Raw genomic sequence first — 23,414 nt, 5'->3', positions numbered from 1 at the left:
GACATAACAATCACCATTGGCGTTGTTGGACAAGATGCAGGTTACCAACGGTTGTGGACCAAACTTCGCTGCTCCGCCAAGGTCTCTTGGCTGTTGATATCAGTTGGATCGTCATAATCCATCGAAGAGCAATGCCCGCACGGTGTAAATAAAGAGATGATGTGCTCCAATATGGCCTAAATCGATCTATCGTACATCGTATGGGGATATCATCCAATATCTACTCTCAAAATACATGTATACAGTGCATCAACGAGAGAAACTGCTCGCAGCCTCTGAGGCTTCTGAGGTATTCGAAGCCTCACTACTATTCGGCTCCAATTCGTGAACAACATCTTCACATCTCTGACATAGCGCATCTTCCGCCATCGACTCAGGAACAAGGTACCTCCAACATCTTGCACACTTTCCTTCCACAGGGGTATATATCCACGCCTTTCCCATCTCGCCACTGGGTAATTCGAACTGCCCTTCGTAGCTCCATTCTGCGTTTTCCACTTCGTGCGGCACTTCACTACCGCTTCCCAAGGTAACAGAAGACACAACAAAAAAGTCGGCTAACTCGGCAGTGCCAAGTTCCTGGAACACGCTAACGGAGTCGGGGACGTTCAGATGGACATACGATTGAAGAGAAGAGCCCATTTGTTTTTTAACTCGGGCAGTTTCCTGCATCATTTTTACGGCCGCATTGGCAGCCGCTATTGCTGGATAGCTCTTTTCTAGGAACAAATTTCCCCATTTTGGATCGGGGGGAACCATAATACGGCGGAGAGGGTGGTCGACAGCGGACTTGATAACATCAGGGGTGTGTTCCCATGACTCTTCGACAAGGAGCGGGACAAGCGGTCCTAGAATGCTTTGAAGATGTGAGTATATGTGGAAAATGGTGGTTTGCGCTGCTCGTCTGCTTAGACCGTCGGTCGAGTCTGCATATAACCGGTCTTTTATCGACTCAATGTAGAAAGCAGAAAAGTCGGCATTGGCCCAACGGTTAATGGCAGTCACTGCCTTGAAAAACTCTAGATTTGAGAATGCTTCCTGGCAAGCGAGGACAAGGGATCGCAATTGCGATAAAGCAATTTTGTCGGTTGCACGTAGGGATTCATACGGAATTTGATTCTTCGGATCAAAGTCTTGAAGCGCACCAAGAATGAGTCTGAAGGTCACTCGATATTTGTGAAGACTTCCGTTGGTAGCCTTGAGTATTGGTTGCCCGATAACCACATCTTTTGTGTAGTCGCTCCCAGCAACCCATAATCGCAAAGCATCTGGTCCAAGAGCATCGTAAACCGGTGCAGTTGGCTTCTCCTTGGCACCTTTGGCCTTCTTAATTTTCAACGGGGGAAGAAGGGTTCCATTCATGATTTCGTGCGGATGAACGATATTTCCAATGGACTTGCTCATTTTACGGCCTGCATGGTCGAGAGTGAATCCATGGGTGACAAGGGTCTTAAATGGTGCCTTAAAGTGACCTTTTGAACCCTTCGCCAACTGATGCGCAATATGTGTCAACAAGCTTGATTGGAACCATCCACGATGCTGATCTGTCCCTTCAAGGTACATATCAGATCTGGTAGATTCAACGCCATCGTTCTCTTTCATCTGGGTCCAGCTCGTCCCGCTGTCAAACCATACGTCCATAGTATCTGTTCCTCTAGCGTAACCCGGGCCAGCGGGATCACGAAGAGAAGGCGGTATCCAAGCAATATCGTGTTCATTATCTGTCCACCAAGCATCAATCCCTCGCTGTTTGATGACATCCATAATATGAGTGACGCTTTCTCTCGTTAAAACAGCTTCACCAGTTCCCCTATGGTAAAGGGCGGGAATAGGAACTCCCCAAGCTCGCTGCCTGGAGATACACCACTCACTTCTGTTCTTCACAAAAGCCTCCAATCTAGCCTTACCAGACTGAGGGACAAAACGAACATTCAGTAGAGCACTAACCGCTTGCTGACGGATGTCTCCCACATCAGCAAACCATTGCTCTGTCGCGCGAATGATAACTGGCAGCTTGGAGCGCCAATCGTACGGATATTTATGTTTGTATTTATGCTTGTGAAGCAGTCGGCCCTCCTCTTCCAGATATTTGACGACAGCTTTGTTGCCTTCATTTAAAACGTGTTTACCACTCAGCATGGAAGGGCTGGAAGGCATGGCGGCATCAGTGAACCGGCCCTCTCCATCGACAGGAGCTGAGGCTGAAAGTCCATGTTCTAGACACACTTCGTAATCCTCCATACCATGTCCAGGGGCACAATGGACCAAACCAGAGCCAGATTCATCTGTGACGAAGTCCCCTGCAATTATTGGCTGACATGATCCATCTGTATCTTTAAAAAGTGGCCGATACGTACTCGATAACAAGCTGGTACCCGCAACAGACATAAGTACTTTGAGGCTTTCTTCAAGGAGGTGTTCAACATATTCTCGCCGCGATTCCGCGATCAGGAGCTTTCCATGCCTCTCAGACTGGACAATGATGTAGTTAAGGTCCTTGCTGACAGCAATCGCTGCATTCGCTGGTAGTGTCCAGGGTGTTGTCGTCCAAATGACCGCATATATCTCATCTCCAGAAGCCAGGGGGTGCTCTCTTATTTCCGTCGGCATGGTCGCAAGCGGAAATTTCACAAGGGCAGCATGCGACACATGATCATCGCGATATTCTAACTCCGCCTCCGCCAACGCTGTTCCTGTCGAAGGAGACCAATAAACGGGCTTATACCTCCGATAAATCAGCCCCTTATCCACCATCTCAAGGAACACCTCCAACTGCCTCATTTCAAATTCCTTGTCCATTGTTTTCCAGTGGTTTTCCCAATCGCCCATGACTCCCCACTCTCGGAAGCCCTTCATCTGCTTCACTACCGTCTCCTCGGCCAATTGTCGTGCAATCGCGCGGATATTAGCCGGGCCCAAGTCCTTCCCCACCTGATTTTTGGAATTCAGGGCTTTCAATTCGATGGGCAAACCATGGCAATCCCAGCCTGGAATGTATTCCACCCTCTTGCCCTTTGCCAGCTGAACTCTGCAGATAATGTCCTTCAATATTTTATTCAGCGCATGTCCGATATGTAAATCGCCGTTCGCGTAGGGTGGGCCATCGTGGAGCACGAATTGAGCGGAATCCGCGGGTCGCTGGCGACGCTGCCAGGCATACAAGTCATCGGTGCATCGCTGGAGATATTTTGCCTGTTCAGCGGCAGCAATGCGGGCCGGAAAAGTTGACTTGGGGAGTTTGAGCGTCGATGACCAGGATCGAGCGAGAGATCGTGACAAGTCAGACATGCTCCGTCCAGCTATTGCATAGTCGCTGTTGATAAGAGGTCAAGGCCGGTTGGAGTAATTTGAAGCTGGGTAGCTTTGCATCGATTGTGCAATCGACAGTTACGCGGAATTACGGACGCCAGTACGCAGTAACTACGGCAAGGAACCCGCAACTTCAGCGCTCACAATGCCGAGCATCTTTCAACGCTGTACGGAGTAATTTTTTTGAGAAGCTCCGGAATGCCAAGCCTGATCCACCCATTAAAGCCACTTCTGTCCTCAAGCAGTTTAGTTTAACACAATTGATTACGTATGAAGATCGATGGCTAAACCAAATACAGACTAGTCTATGAGCCACAAGGTGGCTTGTAGGCCTGTCAGATGTCAACGGACGATCCGGTGTTTTTTTTTGGCCGCTTCGTAGCATCAACTGCTCGTGACGACACCCGGAAATACTCGCCTGATTCGCCTGGAGGGTGGACATACTCAGGTGGACGTTTGAGTCCAATGGCTACACCTGATTGATGTAAAGGGAGTCTCCACTCTTTATGAATCGAATCAGGATTGGAGGGAGAGAAAGCCGCTTGGCTTAGCTCTGAGCAATGAAGAGGAATATGATGAAGGAATAGAAAGTGAATACAAAGGCGTTAAGATGGAATTGAATAGCCAATAAAGAGGGCCGAATTACCTCATATGCCACTTTTGTTCACCTCGCCAGATTGCACGCCGGAATGGTTACACCGCAGGTAATTTATGGGGGTGCAGGGATAAACGATGGAGTAGCACCTTCAACTCAAACCATTGCTGAAGCAGAGAAACTCCGTATCTCAGCTATAAAATGTGATCACTTATAATAAAGTTACACACATACTGCACCATCTTCTCTAATCAGACCAAGTGAGAAGTGGGTATTGTCGCTCTAAACTATCCCAGTTGTCCACTCCACCTTTGAACGCCAGCGTAAATCTAGTAAATCGTCAAGCAGCTAACAGATTCGTTCTTCAAGACTTCAAAAAGAGACCCCGGAAACCCATATATCTCCGTGTTACCAAGCGCATTGGCATCGCCAAGAGCGGGTTGATCCCCCTGTCTATTCCCGATGCTCTCTTCCCAACCCCCGAGGAGTTCGATGCTGCTGCCGGGGCTGTCGCCCCAGCCACGATTAAGCACCATGCCCCTCTGAAAGGCGGCCTCTTCTGAAGGATTCGAGTAGAAGCCATTCCAGAGTTTCTTAAGCCTCTCCGATACTACACTATAGGGTGTTTCTGAATTCAGAGAATCGTCACCGTTAATATTTAGCACCCAGCGACTCCGCCTATGCCGGTTAAATGGGTAGGAACCAGGAATGTTCCCATGTAGAATTAGTTTAGTGGCGGTGAGTTGCGATGGGTTTCCCACCGAAAGTGGTTTTGTACTCGAAGAACCCGGGAACGGCGGTCCAGACGCGGTTGGTTGAGATATGAATACGTCAAATCCGTGGTTAAAATAGTTATAAAAGCATTCACCGGCCACGGATGAGGGGTTCCGCTCCGAAGATGATGAAGAGTCTTCATCAGAATCCTCTATGGCACTTGTGTCAGGCGTATGGTCAAAATCCACGGGGTCAATAGGGCCATGGCGGGGCGAAGGACTGGTACCGAGACTGGGAGAGCTGTTCGAGGGCCTCCCACCGTGGATTCGAATCCGACGGTCGCTTTTTCGGTAAATCGCATCGGGTGGGCCCAACTCTGCGATTAAATCTTGCGGCGTGGTCTCAGATAAGGTAATCCAGAAAGGTGCACTAGCTTTCCGAACAAGCTCAATTCTACCTCCTCCATGAACCGTGACAAGCTCAATCTCATCGGCAAGGTATTCCTTATTCTTCCCAGCAAGTGCAGTCAACCTAGGGTAGATTGGCTGGCGTGTAAACAGGTCTGATCGGGCAGCTGCCCACGAATCCCCGAGAAATACCGCCATGGACTGTGCGGGGGATGCAGCTGAAGATGCCATCAAAGAAAGGCTGTCACGTTTGGTGGTCCAGGATGAGTGTAAGACGGAAAACGAAAACGCAACCCCAGGATACGATAGGATGCAAGTTCCATGGGTTCCGTTTGCAGAGGGGGGGATGTACTCTCCAGGATATGTTACCCCAAACAGCCGGTTAATATGGCGGAATTTTGGCCCGGCCTGTTGGACCCCGTCGGATTTGCTCAGTTTAGGGAAGTCCGTGTTCTCATAGGAGAGGGAGATCTTTGTGAAATCCAACACCTCGATCAACCGCAGCCTTTGATCTGGACCATCGAACCGCAGCCGTAGGCCATTTTCGGGAAGACATATCAGAATAGGCTCATAAACAGGATTCGAGGAAGAGTAGACCAGATTAATAGTCGGGTACGATTGCGGGTGCCCTTTGAGGCGGGTTAGGATGTTATGTAATGACGCTCCGAGAGCTACAAAGAGACCAAAGTCAGTAAAGCCTGGGCGTCCATTCAACCAGTCAAGTTCCTATACAGTTATAAAACTAGAAACGTACTTAAGAAGCCGATCCCACGACCTGGGATAACCTGCGCGGGGAAGGTACTTGGAGATGTCGTCATGGTGTACGATGGCTCTCAGGCACGAGAGAGTTCATCCTAAGGATGATGTTCAAAGAACCCAGTTGCTCTCTCTTAAATAATCATGAAGTGTCAACGTATATATAACAAAGGCAACCAAGAAGATAGATGTCGGCGGCAAACCAACCGAGAGACGGAGGACGGAAGGGCGAGGAGAGGCCGTGACGCCAGCAGGCCGCCAGCGCAGGGCATCGCGCCAAGAGAGCCGTTATCTTATCAGCGCAGGTGGCCACGGCGCTTCATGTGACCTGCGTCATGGTCCTGCTGACATAATAGTACGTAGACTTTATTTGGGATCCTGGGCCAATCATGTCGACTTGCGGCAATTTGTTTATCTTTTGCTCTTTTGGGACTTCTTATCTCATCTCCTTGCGGTCGCCTCGCATCACAGCCGACAGATTCGTGGCGTCTTGCTAACTATCTTCCTCCCAGCTTCCTATCCAACCCGCTTATTAGGATATTAATACATGAGTAGCATTACTCCGTATCGCTGGGAATTCCACAATGGCCGGGACTACGCGGTCGCAAACCGCCAGAGATCCCAAAACGCGGGCTCCCCCTGCACGAGTACCACTCCGCGCACCGACAAAAAAGCGGTTATCGACAATCCAAGACAGAGCTGGGACGCCAGCGAGACCTATCCGACCTTCAGTACCTAACTCAGTACGTACAAACACGTCGCCCGGAACACAACCCAGTGCTGGATTAAAGCGGAAAGATCGGGAATTCGAACATGAAGTGCCTGGGGACACAAATATCCATGTGGTCGTTCGTTGTCGAGGGAGAAATAATAGGGAAGTTAAAGAAAACAGTGGCGTTATCGTCTCTACAGAGGGAATCAAGGGTTCCACCCTCGAGCTCTCGATGGGCCCCAATGCAATGGCAAACAAGACCTACAACTTCGATAAGGTTTTCTCTCCTGCGGCAGACCAAGCCATCTTGTTTGAGGAAGTAGTTGTGCCGATTCTCAACGAGGTATGTTCTCTAGCCCCTAATCGGACAAACATATGGGTACTGAGTCAGTGTGCTCCAGATGCTCGCAGGGTATAACTGTACTATTTTTGCATACGGACAAACCGGAACGGGAAAGACGTATACGATGTCTGGTGATATGACCGATACGCTTGGACTGTTGTCCGATGCTGCTGGTATAATTCCTCGTGTTCTCTATGCGCTGTTCAAGAGACTCGAAGAGACAGAAAATTCGGTAAAATGTTCCTTTATTGAACTATATAACGAGGATCTTCGAGACTTGCTTTCACCGGAGGATAATTCAAAACTAAAGATATACGAAGATGGAGCTAAGAAAGGACACAATGGCACCATGGTACAGGGAATGGGAGAATCCTATATTCACTCAGCGTCAGACGGTATCAGACTACTCCAAGAAGGCAGCCATCGTCGCCAGGTAGCGGCCACAAAATGTAACGATCTCAGCTCTCGTAGTCATACCGTGTTTACTATTACGGCTTATATCAAAAGATCCACCGACAAAGGCGAAGAATTTGTTAGCAGCGGAAAGCTGAACCTCGTGGATTTGGCTGGAAGTGAAAATATTCAACGAAGCGGCGCAGAAAACAAACGAGCAGCCGAAGCCGGGTTGATAAACAAGAGCTTACTTACTTTGGGTAGAGTAATCAATGCCCTGGTGGATAAAAGTCCACACATCCCATACAGGTCAGCGGTCCAGAACTCGACTTAAATAAGTTAAAGCTTACTTTACTATAGGGAATCGAAACTTACCCGACTGCTCCAAGATTCGTTAGGTGGCAGAACGAAAACGTGTATCATTGCCACAATATCAACCTCTCGCAGCAACCTTGAAGAGACAATATCCACATTAGATTATGCGTTTAGGGCAAAGAATATTCGAAATAAGCCCCAAATAAACTCTACCATGTCCAAGAAGACATTATTCCGCGAATTCACTTCTGAGATAGAGAAGCTAAAGAGTGAACTGATTGCCACCAGGCTACGGAACGGTGTTTATCTTTCAGCAAGCTCATACGAAGAAATGACAGTGGAAAGTGAATCGCGTCGTATTTTAACAGAAGAGCAAAGGGCAAAAATTGAGAGCATGGAGGCGAATCTGAAAAATAAAGTCCAAGAACTGTTTACACTCACGAGTAACTTCAATACATTGAAAAGAAACAATGAAGCTACTCAAACAATGCTGGATGAAACGCAAGATATTCTGCAGAAAACTGAGATTGTACTTCGAAATACCGAGCAGAGTCTGGAGGAGGAAGCCATGTTACGGGAGGCCCACGAGACCACCGAGCTCGAACTTCACGAAATCGGAACTGACCTTATATCGCAGCTGGAACAGTCGGCTTCAGACGTTGATGGTCTTCATTCTAAGTTACGGCGACGCTCCCAGCTTCATCATCTTAATAAAGACACGTGGGAATCTTCAACCAGCCAGATGTTGGATATCGCAAAAGTTGTTGATGATCGAATGGCTGCCTTCCAGTCAGAACACCATTCCCGCCTTGAAGCACTCTCGTCACGGGTGGAGAGCTATGTTTCTGAGGAGGTAAAAATGATTGCCCTGGATCGCTCCCTCATAGACAAATCGGATACATCCCTGCAAGCCATCGAAGACGATGCGAAAATGAGGATGTTGTCGAATCGAGATGAGATGAATGACACCCTTGAAGAGATAAAGGAATTGAGGGAAGATGTTCAGGAGAAGGTCGGGGAGGGTCTAAATGGCCTGTCTTCTGCTGCAGCGCGTATTTCGGGCGAAGTAATTCACGAACTTCAGCTGTTTGAGGGAGAGGTAAGTGAGCATCAATCGATCCTGCGAAGCATAAGTGCTGACGATCGCAGTTTCGTGAAATGTATCAGAATTTAAATGACGACTTTACCGCCGTGTTTGGATCACTTGTGCATCATCTTCAAGCCCAGAAAGAATACGTGAGTGATATTCGCCGGGAGTTACAGGAAGCAAATCAAAGGGCATTGCAAGCAAGCGAAGAAGCCGCATCTACGCTTGAGATGATGCTTGATGAAGAGAAACAAAACTCCGAAAGAGAGCGGGCCGAGCTCATGTCGCAGATTCAGGCTCTTTTGAACTCATCCGCGGAGAGACAGGCCTCCAGGTTGAGAAAGAACGTCAGTGGTGTTAGAACCAACATGAAAGATTCGCGATCGGCACTGCAGCAAGCCAATGTCGCATATGGAAGAGAGATGGACAGCTGGGGTGAGAAGGATAGTCGGCTAATGGACGAAGTACTGACCTCGGAGAAGGACTTGAAATCGAAGCTGGCCAATACCATAGATGTATGTGCATGGCTAATTGTATATCTGGGACAAGTAGTACTGATCTGAAGATAGGCATTCGCAACGAGACACTCCGCTATCGAGGACTGCACTACCGCCGTGCATGCAGAAACTGTGCGAATCGTCGACGAGCAGAAAGAGGATATGCGAGCACAAATGCAAGCGCTTGATGAGTTTGTGGCGCGTGCACGATCCCAGAATGATGACCATCATAACTCAAATCTTGAGACATTAAATAACTTTGCGTTGAATGTTCGGGGGGCACATGGTGAAGTGCGCACACATCTGGAGCAACTAGAATCGAGGGCGGATGAGTTCCTTCGCGCAGTCGACGATGAACATCAGGACATGGAGAGAGTTGTTTCGAACCTCAAGCCGCAAGTAAGGCAACCCCTTGCTGAACTTCAGAGTAACATCGAGAATACGCAAATGGCGGAGTACAGACCTACCGGAGATACCCCGGAGAAAGCTCAGTACAACTTTGCTGTTAAGCTACCGAGAACCGAGGCGCATGATAGGCTTATTCGGAGACTACGGGGAGTGAAGAGTCCCGTGAAGAGTCCCGTGAAGAGTCCCGTGAAGAGTCCCATGAAGAGTCCCATGAAACGGACACCGTTGCCTCTTGCACCGCTGACATCTCCTTTGGGATCTCGGCCGTCATCTCCGAGCAAAGGGTTAGTTTATCAAGATGAAGATGGGTTGGTGGAATCCCCAAACAAGCCATCTTCTACGTTCTCCGGATTGAAGGAGATTGATGTTAATATTTCTCGTCCGCCGATTAGCAGTGTGACGTCTGAAAGTGCCCTCGTAGCGGAATCGGATGTCGACGGCTCTTGCAAAGAGATACAGCCTCCTCCATCGAAGAGACGACTTTCGGCGACCCTTGCGGCGAAGGCGAATTTGATGGGAGATAGGAGGATGATTCCGAGAAAGGTGACGAGGAGAAATGCCACGACGATCGGGCCTGGCGCGGCACTGGAGGGGAGAGAGAATCTTTTGCCATCGGCTTTGGGAAGTGGATTATCGCCTGTGAGGAGGGTACGTAGTGGGCCTCAGGGATAGAATACAGCAGTCCAGGGTGTGGTTTGTGTTGATTTTCCTGGAAAGGCTATGGACATTGTGGGTAAAAGAACGAGGAGCTGGTATCTTGTGGTTGGCGTTCATGGCACGATCGTGTCCGTTCCTTTTGAATTAATAATTTGGTTGGCTCCGGGGATACCCTACTGTTGTTTTCTTCTAGTATTAATGTGTAGTTTTATTATCGGCGTATTTAGATATAAGGGTTAATGCTATGATTAGAGAAATCGTCCAGCAATTCCCTTCTCAAATCGAAATTAATCGATATCAGCTCTAAGACGGTTAATTATATTACACGTAGTTAGCTATTCACCTCGACAGGTTCAAACGCTCGGGGCTCAAACAGATGTGAGAAAGTTCTGCCAAATCTACATCCCGATCAGCTTCGAGAAGGAAAGGAGGTTAATCCTAGGCGCCCGACGCCCACATATAGTAGCTTAATAAGTCCCAGAAAAAAGCGCGCAAGGGTCGGTGAAGGCCAGCTTGCTCTCGACGATTCATTACTCTTCGTTTTGTCTCCCCTCATGCTCTACTTGTGCCGGCGCACCGTATCCACTCGCCTCGACAACCTTCCTCAGCTCCCCCATCCGCTTTTCAAACAGCTCTACCATCTGGTCCAGGGTCTGTTGGCCGGTAGCCACGGAAGAATTACCCTGCAATGCGGATCGGTGTCTCGATTCGGTGGTGGTGGCGGCAGCGGCAGCGGCAGCAGCATTAGCATTATTATTGTTCACCATTCCTGGTGAGCCAGCTGTGCCTTCGACCCTGAGCATGACGGGGAAAGGTGCGGAGTCTGGAGATGTTGTTTGGGTTATGGGAGCGGGAATGAGGGAGGAGTCGAAGGTTGGGGTTGGGGTGAGGTGGGTGGATAGGACTTGCCAGGTGGGAGAGAGAGAGCGGGCGGAGGTTATCTTGTAGTGGGAGGGCAGGGGGAACGGGTGCTGTTGGTGCTGTTGTTGTTGATGCTGCTGCTGCTGCGGGATGTGGATGGGACTGGGGCCGGAGGAGGGAGATGACGTCGGCGCGGGATCGGCGGGGTGAGAGGCAGAGTGAGGATCGGAGGGCAGGATGGCAGTGGAGGAAGCTGTTGGCTCGACGTCGAGGATTATAATGTGCTCTTGCGCCTCTGGGATGGGCGGTGGGAGCTTTCCGGTGTATAGGTGGGAGGCGGAGGAGGAGAGCTCGATTTCTTCGGCAACGGCTTTCTTCTTGCCCTTGCCCGAGGGATCCTGGGCTGATCTTCCTTTGGATGGCGGATGCGGTGGCCGCTGCTGCTGATCTAGCGACCGCAGCGCCGCTTCGGTGATCAGACTGGTGTCATCGTCAGAAAAGACGTAGTGCACGGTTGGATGGTAGAATTTCGAGGTGTTTGCGTCTTCGATCAAAGTGAAAAAGGGCCGGAACGAAGTTAGAGTAGCATCTTGTGCTGAATGAGATGGTTCATATTCCTGATGGATCTGTTCCTGCCCATGGTCTTGTTGCTGGTCTGGAGAACTAGTTACGGCTTCGTCTGAGACCTCGTTGCTGACAGCCGACGGTCTGCTGTTTGTGGTTGCTGGCCTGGGCATTGACGATTGCGAGGCGGCATGTTGCTTTGCAAAGCTCATGTCTGCCGGTCTCTGCGACTCCGGTCACTTGCCTCCAGACTGGTGTGCTTTCAGGTTTAACTCGCTGTTCCCCCGATGACCAGAATAAGAGCATTTGGTGGTTGTGTAGATAAAAACCTGGCTTGCTGTCGACGATGGTGGTAGTGGAACGCAGCCTGAGTGGCTCTTTGTGTTCACATAAATTTGCTGCTACGAGTCTACGTAAATTCCGAGAACGAACAAAACTAGCGACGGAGAGAGTAAAAAAAAGAAAAAGACTCAAATGGAACGGTAGTTATATCTGCACGGGGTATCATAGTTCAATATTCAGCAAACACCTCGACTCGTCCTTCAGTGCACTCGAATCATGCGCCGTCCTGCTTCCACTCAAATTCTAGAAGAGCCAGTAAGCCTGTAGCCGCAAGCAGATCAGCAGAGTAAAAGCTCCTTACTTTTTCTACACATGGGGCAGAGCTGCTTAGAGGATTCTTGCCCGATCCAAGTCAGGAGACAGTGCTAGACCCCGTTCATTAGTCGCTAGAGAACATGGACATCGGGGAAACCATATACCATATGGAATGAATGTCCGCATTTCCCAGTCACTGTAGTTATTCGTATGCGATAAGCTTCGGTCACATAAAAGGAAAGCCAATGCCACGGCGAAAGGGCAGTGGGATGGATAGATGTATGTACTTACGGAGCGTGCAATCATCGCCGGGATACTTGCAGGTCGGACAGGTGCCGTCGAACTGCACTCGACAGATGCCGCAGACATCTTCCTCAGGTATGTCCCAGCGCCATGTGGCCACTGCGTTCCATTGCTTGATCGTGACCTTCATGGCAGCTCCAGCGTCCAACACTGCTTTTTCGCTGAAACAGATCCCAGACTATCTCTTGGCGCGAGGGTCGGAAAAGAAGCTTTTCTGCGGACAAGCTCGGTGCTGGCTAGTGGGAATTAGTCGGCGTATTGCTGCGCGTTGAATGGCTCGTCGGCGGTGGACACCTTGCTGGCTCTTGGGCGTGCAGCGTCAAATAGAGTTGACTCTGGCCGTTTGATCAGGGTAGTCTATGATGCCATGATCACCTGTCCTCATGATTTCCATTCAGAGACGCAAGGATCAATAGGGTTCTATCGGCGACGGTGAATAGTTGGGAGAAGAGAGACGACCAAACAGAGTTGCACCAGCAGCATCGTGTCTACCCACCAGAAAACCCCCGCGCGTGCATGCAAACTCCCTGCTGAATAAACCAGCCATAGTCAACAGAGTAGTACTCCCATACATACTTCTCCTCTTCTCTCCTCTTCTTTCTTTCGTGATGTAAGAATCAGCCAAGATCCAAAGATCAAAGGGCCCCCAATTCCCTCCCAACAATGGCTTGTGTGGCTCTTCGACCTGTTATTTTCTCACAAGGCGCCCTTCCGCACCTTAGGTTCTCCGCCGCCGCCGTCGCCAGCCCGCTCCTCCACGCGAGACACCAACATCGCTCCACCTCCATTCTGTCATCCTACCTCGTCACGCCTAAGGAATTGAACGATGGTCTGAAGAAGAATGCGCGAACCAAAATCTCCACTTCGCCCCGGGTGATCCCCCTGTGTGCCGCGTGGTTCATGCCGAACGACCCAGAAGGCCGCACCGGGATCGAGTCGTTCAAGAAGAAGCGGATCCCCCAGGCGCGATACTTTGACATAGACGACGTCAAGGATCCTAACTCGCCGTATCCCCATATGTTACCGACGAAGGAGCGATTCGCGGAGGCAATGCAGTCACTAGGTATTCGCCGCGACGACGAGGTTGTGGTCTACGACACAGAGGAACTGGGCTTGATGAGTGCACCACGGGTAGGCTGGACGTTGAGATACTTTGGGCATCCCAATGTTCGCATTCTCAACAATTTTAGGTTGTGGGTTCGTGATGGGTATCCCACGGAGTCCGGTGAAATTACCCAGGAGGAGAGATCTAACTACCAGGTGGACGCTTACAATCCGGAGATGGTGGTTGACTTTGCAGAGATGAAACAGATTGGCGAGGATTACGGAAAGGAGGGCGCAGACAGCGTGCAGGTCCTTGACGCCCGGCCCGCCGGTCGCTGGGCGGGAAAAAGCCCTGAACCTCGCCCGGAGTTGTCTTCTGGGCATATGCCGGGTTCTGTAAACGTGCCTTTCGTGGAGCTGCTGGACCCTGAGACGAAGACTTTGTTGCCGGAGGCGGAATTGCGCAAGGTGCTCGAGTCAAAGGGAGTTGATCCCTCGAGGTCTATCATTTCGAGCTGTGGTTCGGGAGTGACGGCGGCAGTCATCGACCTTGCGCTGCACGAAGCTGGATACGGGAATGCGGAATCCCGACGGCTATATGATGGAAGCTGGTCGTAAGTGTCTCTTGCCCATCTTGAGAATAGCCGTTTGCTGACTGGCGAGCAGGGAGTGGGCAGTTCGGGTTTCCGAGTCCAGTGGATTGATTCGCAAAGAGCAATAGCCAGACATTTTTGACACCAATGTCTTTATAGTTTTCCTCCTTATTTTTCCCCCTCTTTCTTTTTTTTTTCTTCCTTTTTTTTTCTTTCCCCGCGTGGTATGTTTCGCGTCTGGAGGGAAAAGGCCCAATATCCATAGGTAGATGCTCTTTTTGCGGTACATTGCAGCAGCTGTCCTTTGATGACTGTTTGCCGATGAATGCTTTTTTTTTTGACATGTGACGACAATGGACAATGTATTACTTCCGAGCGTATTTGTCTTTATAAGAGCAACGAAATTGCAATGAAAGAAGCGTCCTTAAGCATCATATATCATCCGCTTGATCCTCTCCTCCATCGCCGCCGTCACCAAGCACGAACACGCATCGCTTAGTCAGCACTCCCCTCCTCCGCCAAACGATCTGAAGCAATCAGATCATAGCGCCAACTTACACACCTCTCAACGAAGCCTGAATCCTGCTCGCCGTCACAGACCTCGCCCGCCGCCTCGATAGAACACTCATTGGCGCTCTCCATTGCGGTTTTGCTTCCACAGCTTGCCCTGTGCCAGCTCGGTTTCACTCGCAGATCCAAAAATGCTTAACACAACCGTCTGCAGTGATCCCGTCCATTACTGTGAGTTCATCACTAAACTTAACCTTCGCTTCGATGTTTGCCAATGACTTGTATGCCTGGATGATGGTGCTCAATCTTTCGTCACTTTCCGTCAATTTTTAACATATCCTGTCGATTCTGCAAAGAAAAGAAAAAAAAATTATTATTACACACCCACACCCATACACGCACATGATATATATTTCGGCGAGCTATTGTTTATCTAACGATATGCAGCCCATACGTTCGCACAGGCTCCTTGATAGTTCTGCTTGACATCTACATCCTCGGGAAATCTTAGCGGGCGAATACTCCCACCTCTCCGTCGCGCACGTATCTACTTTCCCTTATCTCACCATGTCCGTCGGTCGCAAGGTTTTTCATTGTGTGGTGGATGATACCGCCTTAGCCGCCAGTGTTGGCGATATCAAAAAATGGACTTCGCAGGGTGCCATCACCCTCATCGTACCTCTCTATAGTAGGTGTCTATAACGTCTCTTCCCTTTGTTCGGCCGCTTCTTTTAAGAATACCCTCCGGCTGATATGTTGTAGCTCTTGAACGTCTTCGCGCCCTTAGAAAGGCTCCATCCCAGACCGGTGCAAATGCCCGCGAATCGGTTCGTTTCCTCGATCGTGTCACTTCCGGTAAGCATAGTATTCCAGCATCCAAAGTTGCGCTCCAAGGGCCAATGGAACAGTTTGATACTTGGGAAGAAGCGGAGAAATACCTTTTGCCGGAGTTCAAGGAGGAGGTTGTCGACAGTTGTCGCGCCTCGGGCCCTGCTGCCCCAGCTCACGCGACTACCGTCGAACCAGAGCAGAAACATGTCGGGGACAATGGACCTAGAATTGTCGGGAATATCGACGATCTCAACGAGATGTCTCAGATGCTACTTAGCAAGCTGAATTTTAAGAAAAATGTAGATACTATATCTGCACTTTCTGCCGGAACTCCGAGCCCTCCTGCATCTCCAACGACCGCCAGTTCGCATCCAAGTCCGGAATATGCTGCTCGTCAGCCTGGAGGATCCCAAGAAAATGAAAACAATCCGGTCGGGGAAGACGACGAAAGCGAACCTGTATTCGTGAACCCGATTGTTCCGGAAGACATTAAACCTCTCTTGAATGCTATTCTTTGGAGACTCCATGCTCACCCAGACGCTGCTACTGCCACATCTAGTTGCATTCTCGTTACACATAACCGTCACACTCAGAGCTGGGCCCAGAAGTTTGGTATTACGGTCAAAACCATTCCGCAGCTCCGAACTTCTATAATCTATGAAGAAAAGGAATTCAAGAATCATTGCAAGTATCTGGAAAAGAACTCTACCACCGAACCGAAGCCCCTTCTCTCCTACGATGACGAAAGTGACGAAGATGTCCTTGTGTTTGTGCCACGTGGCCAGGCAAAGACTGCGGCTATGGGGCCTAGTGGGCGAACCAGCAGCAGTGCTTCACCTGCTATTCACCGAATTGCAAACGGCAATGTCAATGGGGGCACCAGACTCAAAGGCAATTCGGCTTCGGATCCGCAGGTCGAAGTTCCTTCTGTTCCAATCGATCCTGACTCCTTTAACCGCAATTTTGGAGTCACGAAGCAGCAAGGTATCGTCAATCCGAATACCACTAACAGCATTAATCGCGGGCCGCCTGGCCATCTTCCTCGACCTGGCGGTCCTGGTCGCCGTGGAGCTCCACGAGGTGGCATGTTCCGAGGCACCGGTCGAGGCCGCGGAAAGCTCTGGGTTCCTTGATTCAATGCAGATTTCCGGTAACCTTTCTTACCATGATGGGTTGTTGGAAAGTGGCATGTTTATTTTAATCATCGAGAACTCTTCCACGATCACATACCATCAGGGCGGGGGTCAACGACGACAATGTCTCAACCGCCAGATGTTGAAATCTCGATCCGATTTCCTCGAACATCCCCAAGGATAGGATGTTCATTTCCCCCCTTTTTTCTCGAAATCGCGAACCAAGGTGACGTTTTAAGGCATTTTGCGGCGCATAGCAATGCATATATGTGACTTTCGCGAAAAAGAAAACACACGACGACGCCCACTCTATCGAAAATCGAAACAGTAAGGCATCACTTCTCGACTTCACGTTGCGTTTCCAAGTTTTCCGCGCGCGTTCTTTTAGGGATGGGACCACGGATGAAGCTCGTGACGATGTGTTCGACAACCCAATTTTCATTTCTTTGCAACATTCGGGTCTCTTTAATCCGGTGCGGTGAAAAGAGCTAAAGTGACTTGAAGCAGTGGCTAGCCACACTCGATCGAAGTTCTTATTTTATTTTTATTTTGTTTTGCTACTGCATATGCTGTTTGATGGTGCTTTTTGTAGAAATACATATTTGGGTTGTTGTTAGTTGTGAAGACAACTTAGGAGGGGCTAATATGGGTGGTGGAAATCAACATGCATCAAGTCACGATTCGTTCAGTGCCCTTCAGCTTTTCCCTTCTGCTGTTGTCCCTCAACATAACTAATCTGCACTTGAACATTGGACCTCAGTGAATGCTTGGCATGAACCTCTTCCCTTCACATATTCCTTCAGAATATTCAAAATAGTCTCCACCCTCAACATGAGTTCTATCATCTAAACGTTCTCCATCATCCCTATCCCTGCTGAATGCTGTTGAACCCTTAATGTGTTTGTAAGTTAACATGGAATTCCTAAGCTTTCTACCCTAGGTCTTCAATGCTTTTGTTTTGAAGAAACCATTCGATAGTGCGTATCAAGCCTACAGAAGCAAGTCAAACCGTCAAAGCTCAGCCGCTGTGGGCCCTCAATAAGTCCACGGAGACGAAAAACCCATGAAAATGGTGACCGTCTTAGGGCAACGTACGACCGAGGATAGATCGTAGTTGAACATGGATAACTAATACCATCGTTAACCACATCTTTACACTCTTCCAGGGAACATTCTACAAGTTCAGGAAATGTAGGTAGTGCATTCCATGCCCTATTATCTTCTTGTGAGCTGCATAATATCTCCAAATTGTTTACATGCCATGTTAGCATGCTTACGATCAATAGCAAGCCTGATATCGTCTCACCCAAGACCACTCTATTTCCATTGGCCATCGGCACTAATTGCTTGAGATTAAAGAGCGTGTTTTGCGGTGTGGTCCTTGCCACCATAAAAGGCTTAGACATTAAAGAAGTACATTATTATTAAATGCATATTGGTCATTCCTCTCCCAGATCCTTGATGTACTGTCTGGTGACACCTTCAGCTGGAAAATTCCCAGCCCCATTTTCTTTCCCCTATACTTTACTTCCTGTTTCTTGTTTGCACTTAAAGAAATGCGGGCCCAGACGGGTCGCTTGCGTGCTTTCCGGGGGCCAATGGAGCTTCTCTTATGGTATGGTTGAGCTTGGGGTGTGATGTAATTCCAACGTGGAAAAACGTGAGTGATAGTTTATACCAAGCGGGCATCTTCCCAGCCCTGTAATCTGCTTGATTACAATCAGCATATCTGTTGTTTCTTCTGTTCATTGGTATAGCTGTTTGAGTTTATATGAAACCGGAAGACATCGCCATCATAGCAGGAAGTCGACCGTTCAAAAAAAGGTATATAGCTGCGCAGTAGTTATGTGCACATAGCGGGCTTTCTTTTCCTCATTATGCTATGGGGCATCATGGCAATCACACTGTTTCCTCGAAACATATCCATACTGATAATTATTGAGACCGGTTTCCGTTTTGCTCCTTGATGGTGAAACCCTGGAGTGGTGGCTGGTATGGCTAAGGTATTATAGAGGCTTTCTACGTATCTCCTTGTAGTATGGAATATGCCAAGGGATATCATAGTGGTCATGGAGGGCTGGTATGTTTTTGTGATGAAATCCTGATGGAGGCCGGCCTGATTGAACCCCAAAGCGCACGAAAGCCTTGAGAAAAAAAGTGAAGCTTGCAGGGATGAAGGAGCCAGAGTGAGGATGAGGATGAGCCTATATAGCCTTTTAGTAGTGTGCGAGTAAAGGTGAAAAAGGGAGGCAATTGTCAATGATAAATTTGCAGTATTATTGACTGAGGCAGGTGAAATTCCTTCTTGGGAAGATCCACTCCCTAGCATCAGTAGTTAATGTACAGGCATAATTGGCTGCGGGGAGCGTTGATGTCCATAAGAATCAATGGCTCCCGACATTAAAATAACTAGACAAACATCCACAATCTGAAGTGAAGAGAGAAGCAAAGAAAGGTTTAGAAAAGTCGAGGACGAAAGCGCCGAAGCTTGAAGAAAAGGGGATGGCTGAGTCAGCAGACCTATAGCGGCGACGGCTTATTTCTTCTTCCGGGTAAAGCGACGACCTCCAATATTCAGCAGCGCGCCCACCCGGCGGGTAGTCGATGGAGCGGTAGAAGAAGATGTCTCCGCGTCGTTGAGCTGGTTGAAACTCTTCTTTCTCAGCGTGCTGGAGTTGTGGGTTGGTTTCGGTGCAGCCCCCTCGCATGGGTCGTCTGCAGGGGCCGTATCCTTGCCCTTGTTCCCTCCTTTGTTGTCACTGTTCTTAGTCGCTTTTGTCTTTCTTGAGCCCAAGTCGATGAGCTTAATTTCCCCAGGCCGGACTTGTCTTGCCCACATTGCTTCTGGGATGTTGTCGTCTCGAGGCCAGGAAACGATGACGTGTTCGCTCATCCGGACAGGAAGAGCGAACCCGGCGTCAACGCAGTGGTCCTTGAAATCGATGCTGCGAAGGCGGTGTGGGTTGAACCAAAGGAAGAACGGGTCAGAGTCGACCACAAAGCCCATCAGCGTCAGTTTGACCACCGACAGCTTGTCAGGAACGGCACCCAGAGCTGCGGCGGTTTCCCTTGCGTTTCCAATTGCATGCTTGTCGAGGTATTCTCCAAACCCCACGCGTCTCTTCAATTCACCTCGACCATCCTTGCCACTATCAATTGTAAAATAATAGTTAGGCCTTTACGGTATACACCACAGCAGATTGCCAGATCATCTGCTGGCATTTTCTTCATCTTTTCACTTACTAGTAAAGGCCACGAACTGTAACCGCAGTTCGTGGAAACCATTTCCCTCTAATCTTTGGCCAGCTTCCGCAGAACGTGTGCCGGATGCACGGCTCAAGTGCCATCTCTAAGTACAAGTCCTCCAAACCTGGATTGAGCCAAACGGTCTGCCAGATGTGGCGTTGATATGACCGGAGCATGCCAGTCAACTTGAGGCTGCGCAGGGAGCGAAAGTTAGAAAGTGGTGCGAGCTCTTCCACCGGCATGATGTCAGGACGAAACGGATTCTCCTTTCTAGTGGACCAGAATAAATCGAGGCTAAGCTGCTCACGCTCCGTGTCCAAATGGCGCCATGTAGTGCCTCCACGGAAAGACATGATCGGTTTAGCTGATCCATCAGCGTAGCACGCGTCATCTCGGAATATTTCGCTGCTGTTGTTTGCTGCTTGATTGCTCGAAGACTGCTGCAACAGGCCATATCCACTACCACCAATAGACGCGGCGCGATTGCGTGTGTTTCGCCCAAAGTCGAAGATGCGACTGATCTCCGCACTATTGAAGCGCAGAGAGAAACGGCTATCACTCATACTGAGGGGACGTTTCTTGAAAACGCTCCGACGTAACGCGTCTGGAATCGAGGCAGAAGTTGCTGACGAGACTGGTCGACTAGGAAGAGGAGTATACGGTCTCCTGAATAGCGCTATTCCCCATGTGAGCTCATCCGCACATGTAACAGAATTCTCTGGATCACACTTCTGTGATTGTATGTTGTTTTCTGGTTGAACTCACCCTGCTGTTTCTCAGAGGTGTTCACTATCTCGTCATCACTGTCCAGTGCCTTGGAGCACTGGAGAAAAGATGCCTTGTTTCCATAGCAAGACATCTTTATGATCCAGCTCTCGGCGTCAGCTTGCGTTTGGCCTGTTTGGCTCACACTATACCAGATTCTGGTGTGTGGTTTGCAAGAAATGATGTCGTCGCCGAGAAGGAAACGGAAGAGGGTTTCTGTGATGATAGTATTCCATGAAGGACGAAGATAACAGCTGTGTTGCTAGGGAGAAAGTTGCCAGAAAACTTGTGTTATTTACTGAGAGAACCAGGCAGAACTGGTGGAATGTCCCTTCAATCAGGTTGGGTATCAAGAAAGAGGCCTTCTCAAAGCTGTGCGAGTCATGGGCTCTGCAACAATTCTTTTGTCTTTGTGTTCATTCTTCTTCTAGGATATCTTTTTTTTTTTTTGCGGCCAGACTGTTCGAGTGAATCAAGGTAGGAGTTCTGAGAAATCCTACAGGAAACAGCAACAGTATCATGAATCGGAAAGGGTCGAGGAAGCTCGGTACATTGTCTACAATATATGAGAGCTCCCCTAGCAAGGGTTGAGCTTGATTGTTAGCTGTTGGGACAATCCCTTCTTTGTGGTAGTATTTTTCCTTTCTGCAAACTGCGCCCCTTGCAGCCTCTACCATGTACGTCGGTTTGTTTTGAATGCGGTCGGTTTGAAAGCCCGGTCCCTCCACTAAAAATAAGTATGCCGTGCAACTAAGTTGGACTTCTCGAAGGACAGTGTTCGGTGTTTGTCAAATTCGCGGAGAGGAGGTCTTCAGCCGGAATGAATTTTTCGCCCCCAAAGTCCTCCCCCAATGTTGAGCTTGTCATCCAGGGTTACAGCTTACAAAAACGCGTCGGCCGGGCCGCCCCTCAAATACGCGGGGATTTGGACAAATGGGGATGATCACATTGCAGTTTACGAACGCCTATGGTAACCCTGCACGTCAGTCCCCCGGATCTGCGAACCGGGTTCAAGACTCTGCCTCACGTAGGGGAAATGGGGGTTTGTGCCCCTTTTGAAACACAGAATACGAGATACTACATAAAGATTCTACTGGCGCCACACGGAGTGTTGCAGGCATTATTTAAGAGGATCATTCTTCCCAGTCTTGACTCTGTGCGTACTCCTGGTATTGAAATCTAGCCGGCGATCTTCATATCTCAAGGACATAACATTGCCACTGGCAAAAACCAATCGATCACGGGCTTTCAGCAACTGTTTAAACATCCTATGTGCTCACGTCAAAGCCTAAGAGCTATCGTGGGCTGAGAAAGGCGGAACTGTGCAAATTGGTCGATAAACGGGTTTCTTTTTTCAATGATTCTCTAAGTTTTCACCTGGTTATACGGTGCTGTCAACCGAAAAGAATGAGCCACCTGCATCCGATGCAGCGATACTCATAACCAACATGACTGGGTTTTCCCAGCACCGGTTTTCAAAATCATCTCAAATTGGAATCGTTTCACATTCGCATAAGACTCCTTTCGACCTAGCTAGAAAGAAAAAACGGCAGAAAAAGAGACAGAATTAAAATAAACATCTTTTTAGTATCTCTTTCCCTCTCTGAGGACATCGCCGAATTCTTCAAGCGGGCTTCTGATCAACTTGGTCTCCTTCCACAAGTTGGGGGTCAAGAAACCGTATGTGTTGGCCACAGCGACGAAGGTAGCCTTCAATGTGTTCTCAAGGGTCTTGGTAGATCCGGAGGAAGATGTGTAAATGTCCTGGACACCAGCCAACTGGAGTAGACGCTTGACGGCGGGGGACGCGACGAGACCAGTACCACGCGGAGCAGGGATCAACTAGTTATATACGTTAGTATACCGAATATTCAATAGCCACATTAATCGCAATCGCAAATCAGACGTACTCGAACAGTGACGGAACCACACTTTCCGCTCTCCTTGGTTGGCAGCGAGTGTGGGTCACCGAGGTTGGAACCCCAGTAACCTCTGCGGACAGGAAGGACGCTGAGCTTGGCGATGATGATAGCGGCGCGGATAGCAGTTGCGACTTCCTTGGATGTTTTGATACCGAGACCGACGTGGCCTTCGGAGTCTCCAATGACGACGATAGCCTTGAAGCGGGTTCGCTGACCGGCACGGGTCTGTTTCTGGACGGGTTTGATCTATATCAAGGCATATAGATTAGCACCGATTCAACGTGGCTCCCTGCATCACCTCCCAATATCACAATTCCTCCCACAGTATCGAGTTCGCATAGGTCGCACATCATCGGTCGCGAACTCGGGAAGTATAGATCGGTGTATGTACCTTCATAACCTCATCCTTCAGCTTGGGCAAGAAGAAATCAACAATCTGGTATTCCTTGATTGGCAAGCTGTGCAGATAGATCTGTTCCATGCTGGTGATCTTTCCGGCCTTGACGAGACGGCCGAGCTTAGTGACTGGTTGCCATTCCTTCTCCTCGCTCTTGGGTCCACGACGTCCACGGCGTCCACGGCCACGGCCACGGTCGCCGCGCGAACCAAAGCCTCCACGGGCACCTCCACGGGGAGCGTCAGCCATATTCGATTATGCGGATTGGTGGGTAGGAGAGGGATGAGGAGGTCGAAAGGAACGGGGCGTGGTTGTTGTCGGCTGGGTTGGAGCTTGTCGTCGTTTCGACCTTCAGTTCGAAAATTGCCCGCCTTTCTTTGGTGATGCGCAGTTTGGGGGAGTGGTGGTGCATTACGTAAGTCTAGGCTAAGCGAGGGTGACTGGAAAGCCCTGAT

General features: G+C 49.4%; 9 protein-coding genes across 9 annotated transcripts; 3 read left to right on the top strand and 6 right to left on the bottom strand.

The window, feature by feature from the left end:
- Positions 1 to 172: 172 nt before the first annotated feature.
- Positions 173 to 3,442, bottom strand: ISM1 (isoleucine-tRNA ligase). Its single transcript, XM_003065191.2, has one exon. It carries the CDS (start codon positions 3,286 to 3,288, stop codon positions 250 to 252), a length of 3,039 nt encoding a protein of 1,012 aa, XP_003065237.2. The 5' UTR covers positions 3,289 to 3,442; the 3' UTR covers positions 173 to 249.
- A 637-nt stretch (positions 3,443 to 4,079) lies between these two features.
- Positions 4,080 to 5,990, bottom strand: D8B26_004396 (uncharacterized protein). Its single transcript, XM_003065190.2, has 2 exons — positions 5,780 to 5,990; positions 4,080 to 5,696 (listed from the first exon to the last, which is right to left on the bottom strand). Exons 1-2 carry the CDS (start codon positions 5,841 to 5,843, stop codon positions 4,234 to 4,236), a joined length of 1,527 nt encoding a protein of 508 aa, XP_003065236.2. The 5' UTR covers positions 5,844 to 5,990; the 3' UTR covers positions 4,080 to 4,233.
- Positions 5,991 to 6,365: 375 nt separating this feature from the next.
- On the top strand, positions 6,366 to 10,430 carry CIN8 (kinesin motor protein cin8; the record flags this gene model as incomplete). Its single annotated transcript, XM_003065189.2, has 5 exons — positions 6,366 to 6,836; positions 6,895 to 7,538; positions 7,590 to 8,643; positions 8,694 to 9,146; positions 9,201 to 10,430. 5 exons carry the CDS (start codon positions 6,366 to 6,368, stop codon positions 10,206 to 10,208), a joined length of 3,630 nt encoding a protein of 1,209 aa, XP_003065235.2. The 3' UTR covers positions 10,209 to 10,430.
- A 60-nt stretch (positions 10,431 to 10,490) lies between these two features.
- Positions 10,491 to 11,920, bottom strand: D8B26_004394 (uncharacterized protein). Its single transcript, XM_003065188.2, has one exon. The coding sequence runs from the start codon at positions 11,828 to 11,830 to the stop codon at positions 10,724 to 10,726; it is 1,107 nt and encodes a 368-aa protein (XP_003065234.1). The 5' UTR covers positions 11,831 to 11,920; the 3' UTR covers positions 10,491 to 10,723.
- A 254-nt stretch (positions 11,921 to 12,174) lies between these two features.
- APC11 (ubiquitin-protein ligase Anaphase Promoting Complex) lies at positions 12,175 to 12,810 on the bottom strand (the record flags this gene model as incomplete). The annotated part of the gene is made up of 4 exons (XM_003065187.2): positions 12,507 to 12,810; positions 12,380 to 12,411; positions 12,262 to 12,325; positions 12,175 to 12,203 (listed from the first exon to the last, which is right to left on the bottom strand). The coding sequence occupies exons 1-4, from the start codon at positions 12,646 to 12,648 to the stop codon at positions 12,175 to 12,177; spliced, it is 267 nt and encodes an 88-aa protein (XP_003065233.2). The 5' UTR covers positions 12,649 to 12,810.
- Positions 12,811 to 13,119: 309 nt separating this feature from the next.
- Positions 13,120 to 14,283, top strand: D8B26_004392 (uncharacterized protein; the record flags this gene model as incomplete). The annotated part of the gene is made up of 2 exons (XM_003065186.2): positions 13,120 to 14,176; positions 14,229 to 14,283. Exons 1-2 carry the CDS (start codon positions 13,182 to 13,184, stop codon positions 14,281 to 14,283), a joined length of 1,050 nt encoding a protein of 349 aa, XP_003065232.2. The 5' UTR covers positions 13,120 to 13,181.
- A 767-nt stretch (positions 14,284 to 15,050) lies between these two features.
- Positions 15,051 to 17,504, top strand: D8B26_004391 (uncharacterized protein). The gene is made up of 2 exons (XM_003065185.2): positions 15,051 to 15,353; positions 15,428 to 17,504. The coding sequence occupies exons 1-2, from the start codon at positions 15,233 to 15,235 to the stop codon at positions 16,627 to 16,629; spliced, it is 1,323 nt and encodes a 440-aa protein (XP_003065231.1). The 5' UTR covers positions 15,051 to 15,232; the 3' UTR covers positions 16,630 to 17,504.
- Positions 17,505 to 18,902: 1,398 nt separating this feature from the next.
- Positions 18,903 to 20,734, bottom strand: D8B26_004390 (uncharacterized protein; the record flags this gene model as incomplete). The annotated part of the gene is made up of 3 exons (XM_003065184.2): positions 18,903 to 19,778; positions 19,873 to 20,551; positions 20,641 to 20,734. The coding sequence occupies 3 exons, from the start codon at positions 20,732 to 20,734 to the stop codon at positions 19,166 to 19,168; spliced, it is 1,386 nt and encodes a 461-aa protein (XP_003065230.2). The 3' UTR covers positions 18,903 to 19,165.
- A 1,037-nt stretch (positions 20,735 to 21,771) lies between these two features.
- RPS2 (40S ribosomal protein uS5) lies at positions 21,772 to 23,347 on the bottom strand. Its single transcript, XM_003065183.2, has 3 exons — positions 22,954 to 23,347; positions 22,551 to 22,808; positions 21,772 to 22,482 (listed from the first exon to the last, which is right to left on the bottom strand). Exons 1-3 carry the CDS (start codon positions 23,206 to 23,208, stop codon positions 22,225 to 22,227), a joined length of 771 nt encoding a protein of 256 aa, XP_003065229.1. The 5' UTR covers positions 23,209 to 23,347; the 3' UTR covers positions 21,772 to 22,224.
- Positions 23,348 to 23,414: the final 67 nt, after the last annotated feature.

The sequence above is a fragment of the Coccidioides posadasii genome, chromosome 2, assembly GCF_018416015.2.
Source record: "Coccidioides posadasii str. Silveira chromosome 2, complete sequence".
Classification (NCBI taxonomy): Eukaryota; Fungi; Ascomycota; class Eurotiomycetes; order Onygenales; family Onygenaceae; genus Coccidioides; species Coccidioides posadasii.
This window is presented reverse-complemented; position numbering and strand designations above follow the sequence as displayed.

Coding starts and splice junctions, on each gene's coding strand:
- D8B26_004391 (XM_003065185.2), top strand. CDS start 15,233: ATGTCCGTCGGTCGCAAGGTTTTTCATTGTGTGGTGGATGATACCGCC. Junction 15,354..15,427: donor CCTCATCGTACCTCTCTATA/GTAGGTGTCTAT, acceptor GATATGTTGTAG/CTCTTGAACGTCTTCGCGCC.
- RPS2 (XM_003065183.2), bottom strand. CDS start 23,208: ATGGCTGACGCTCCCCGTGGAGGTGCCCGTGGAGGCTTTGGTTCGCGC. Junction 22,809..22,953: donor TGAAGGATGAGGTTATGAAG/GTACATACACCG, acceptor GCCTTGATATAG/ATCAAACCCGTCCAGAAACA. Junction 22,483..22,550: donor GTGGTTCCGTCACTGTTCGA/GTACGTCTGATT, acceptor GTATATAACTAG/TTGATCCCTGCTCCGCGTGG.
- ISM1 (XM_003065191.2), bottom strand. CDS start 3,288: ATGTCTGACTTGTCACGATCTCTCGCTCGATCCTGGTCATCGACGCTC.
- D8B26_004394 (XM_003065188.2), bottom strand. CDS start 11,830: ATGAGCTTTGCAAAGCAACATGCCGCCTCGCAATCGTCAATGCCCAGG.
- D8B26_004396 (XM_003065190.2), bottom strand. CDS start 5,843: ATGACGACATCTCCAAGTACCTTCCCCGCGCAGGTTATCCCAGGTCGT. Junction 5,697..5,779: donor TCGTGGGATCGGCTTCTTAA/GTACGTTTCTAG, acceptor GTCTCTTTGTAG/CTCTCGGAGCGTCATTACAT.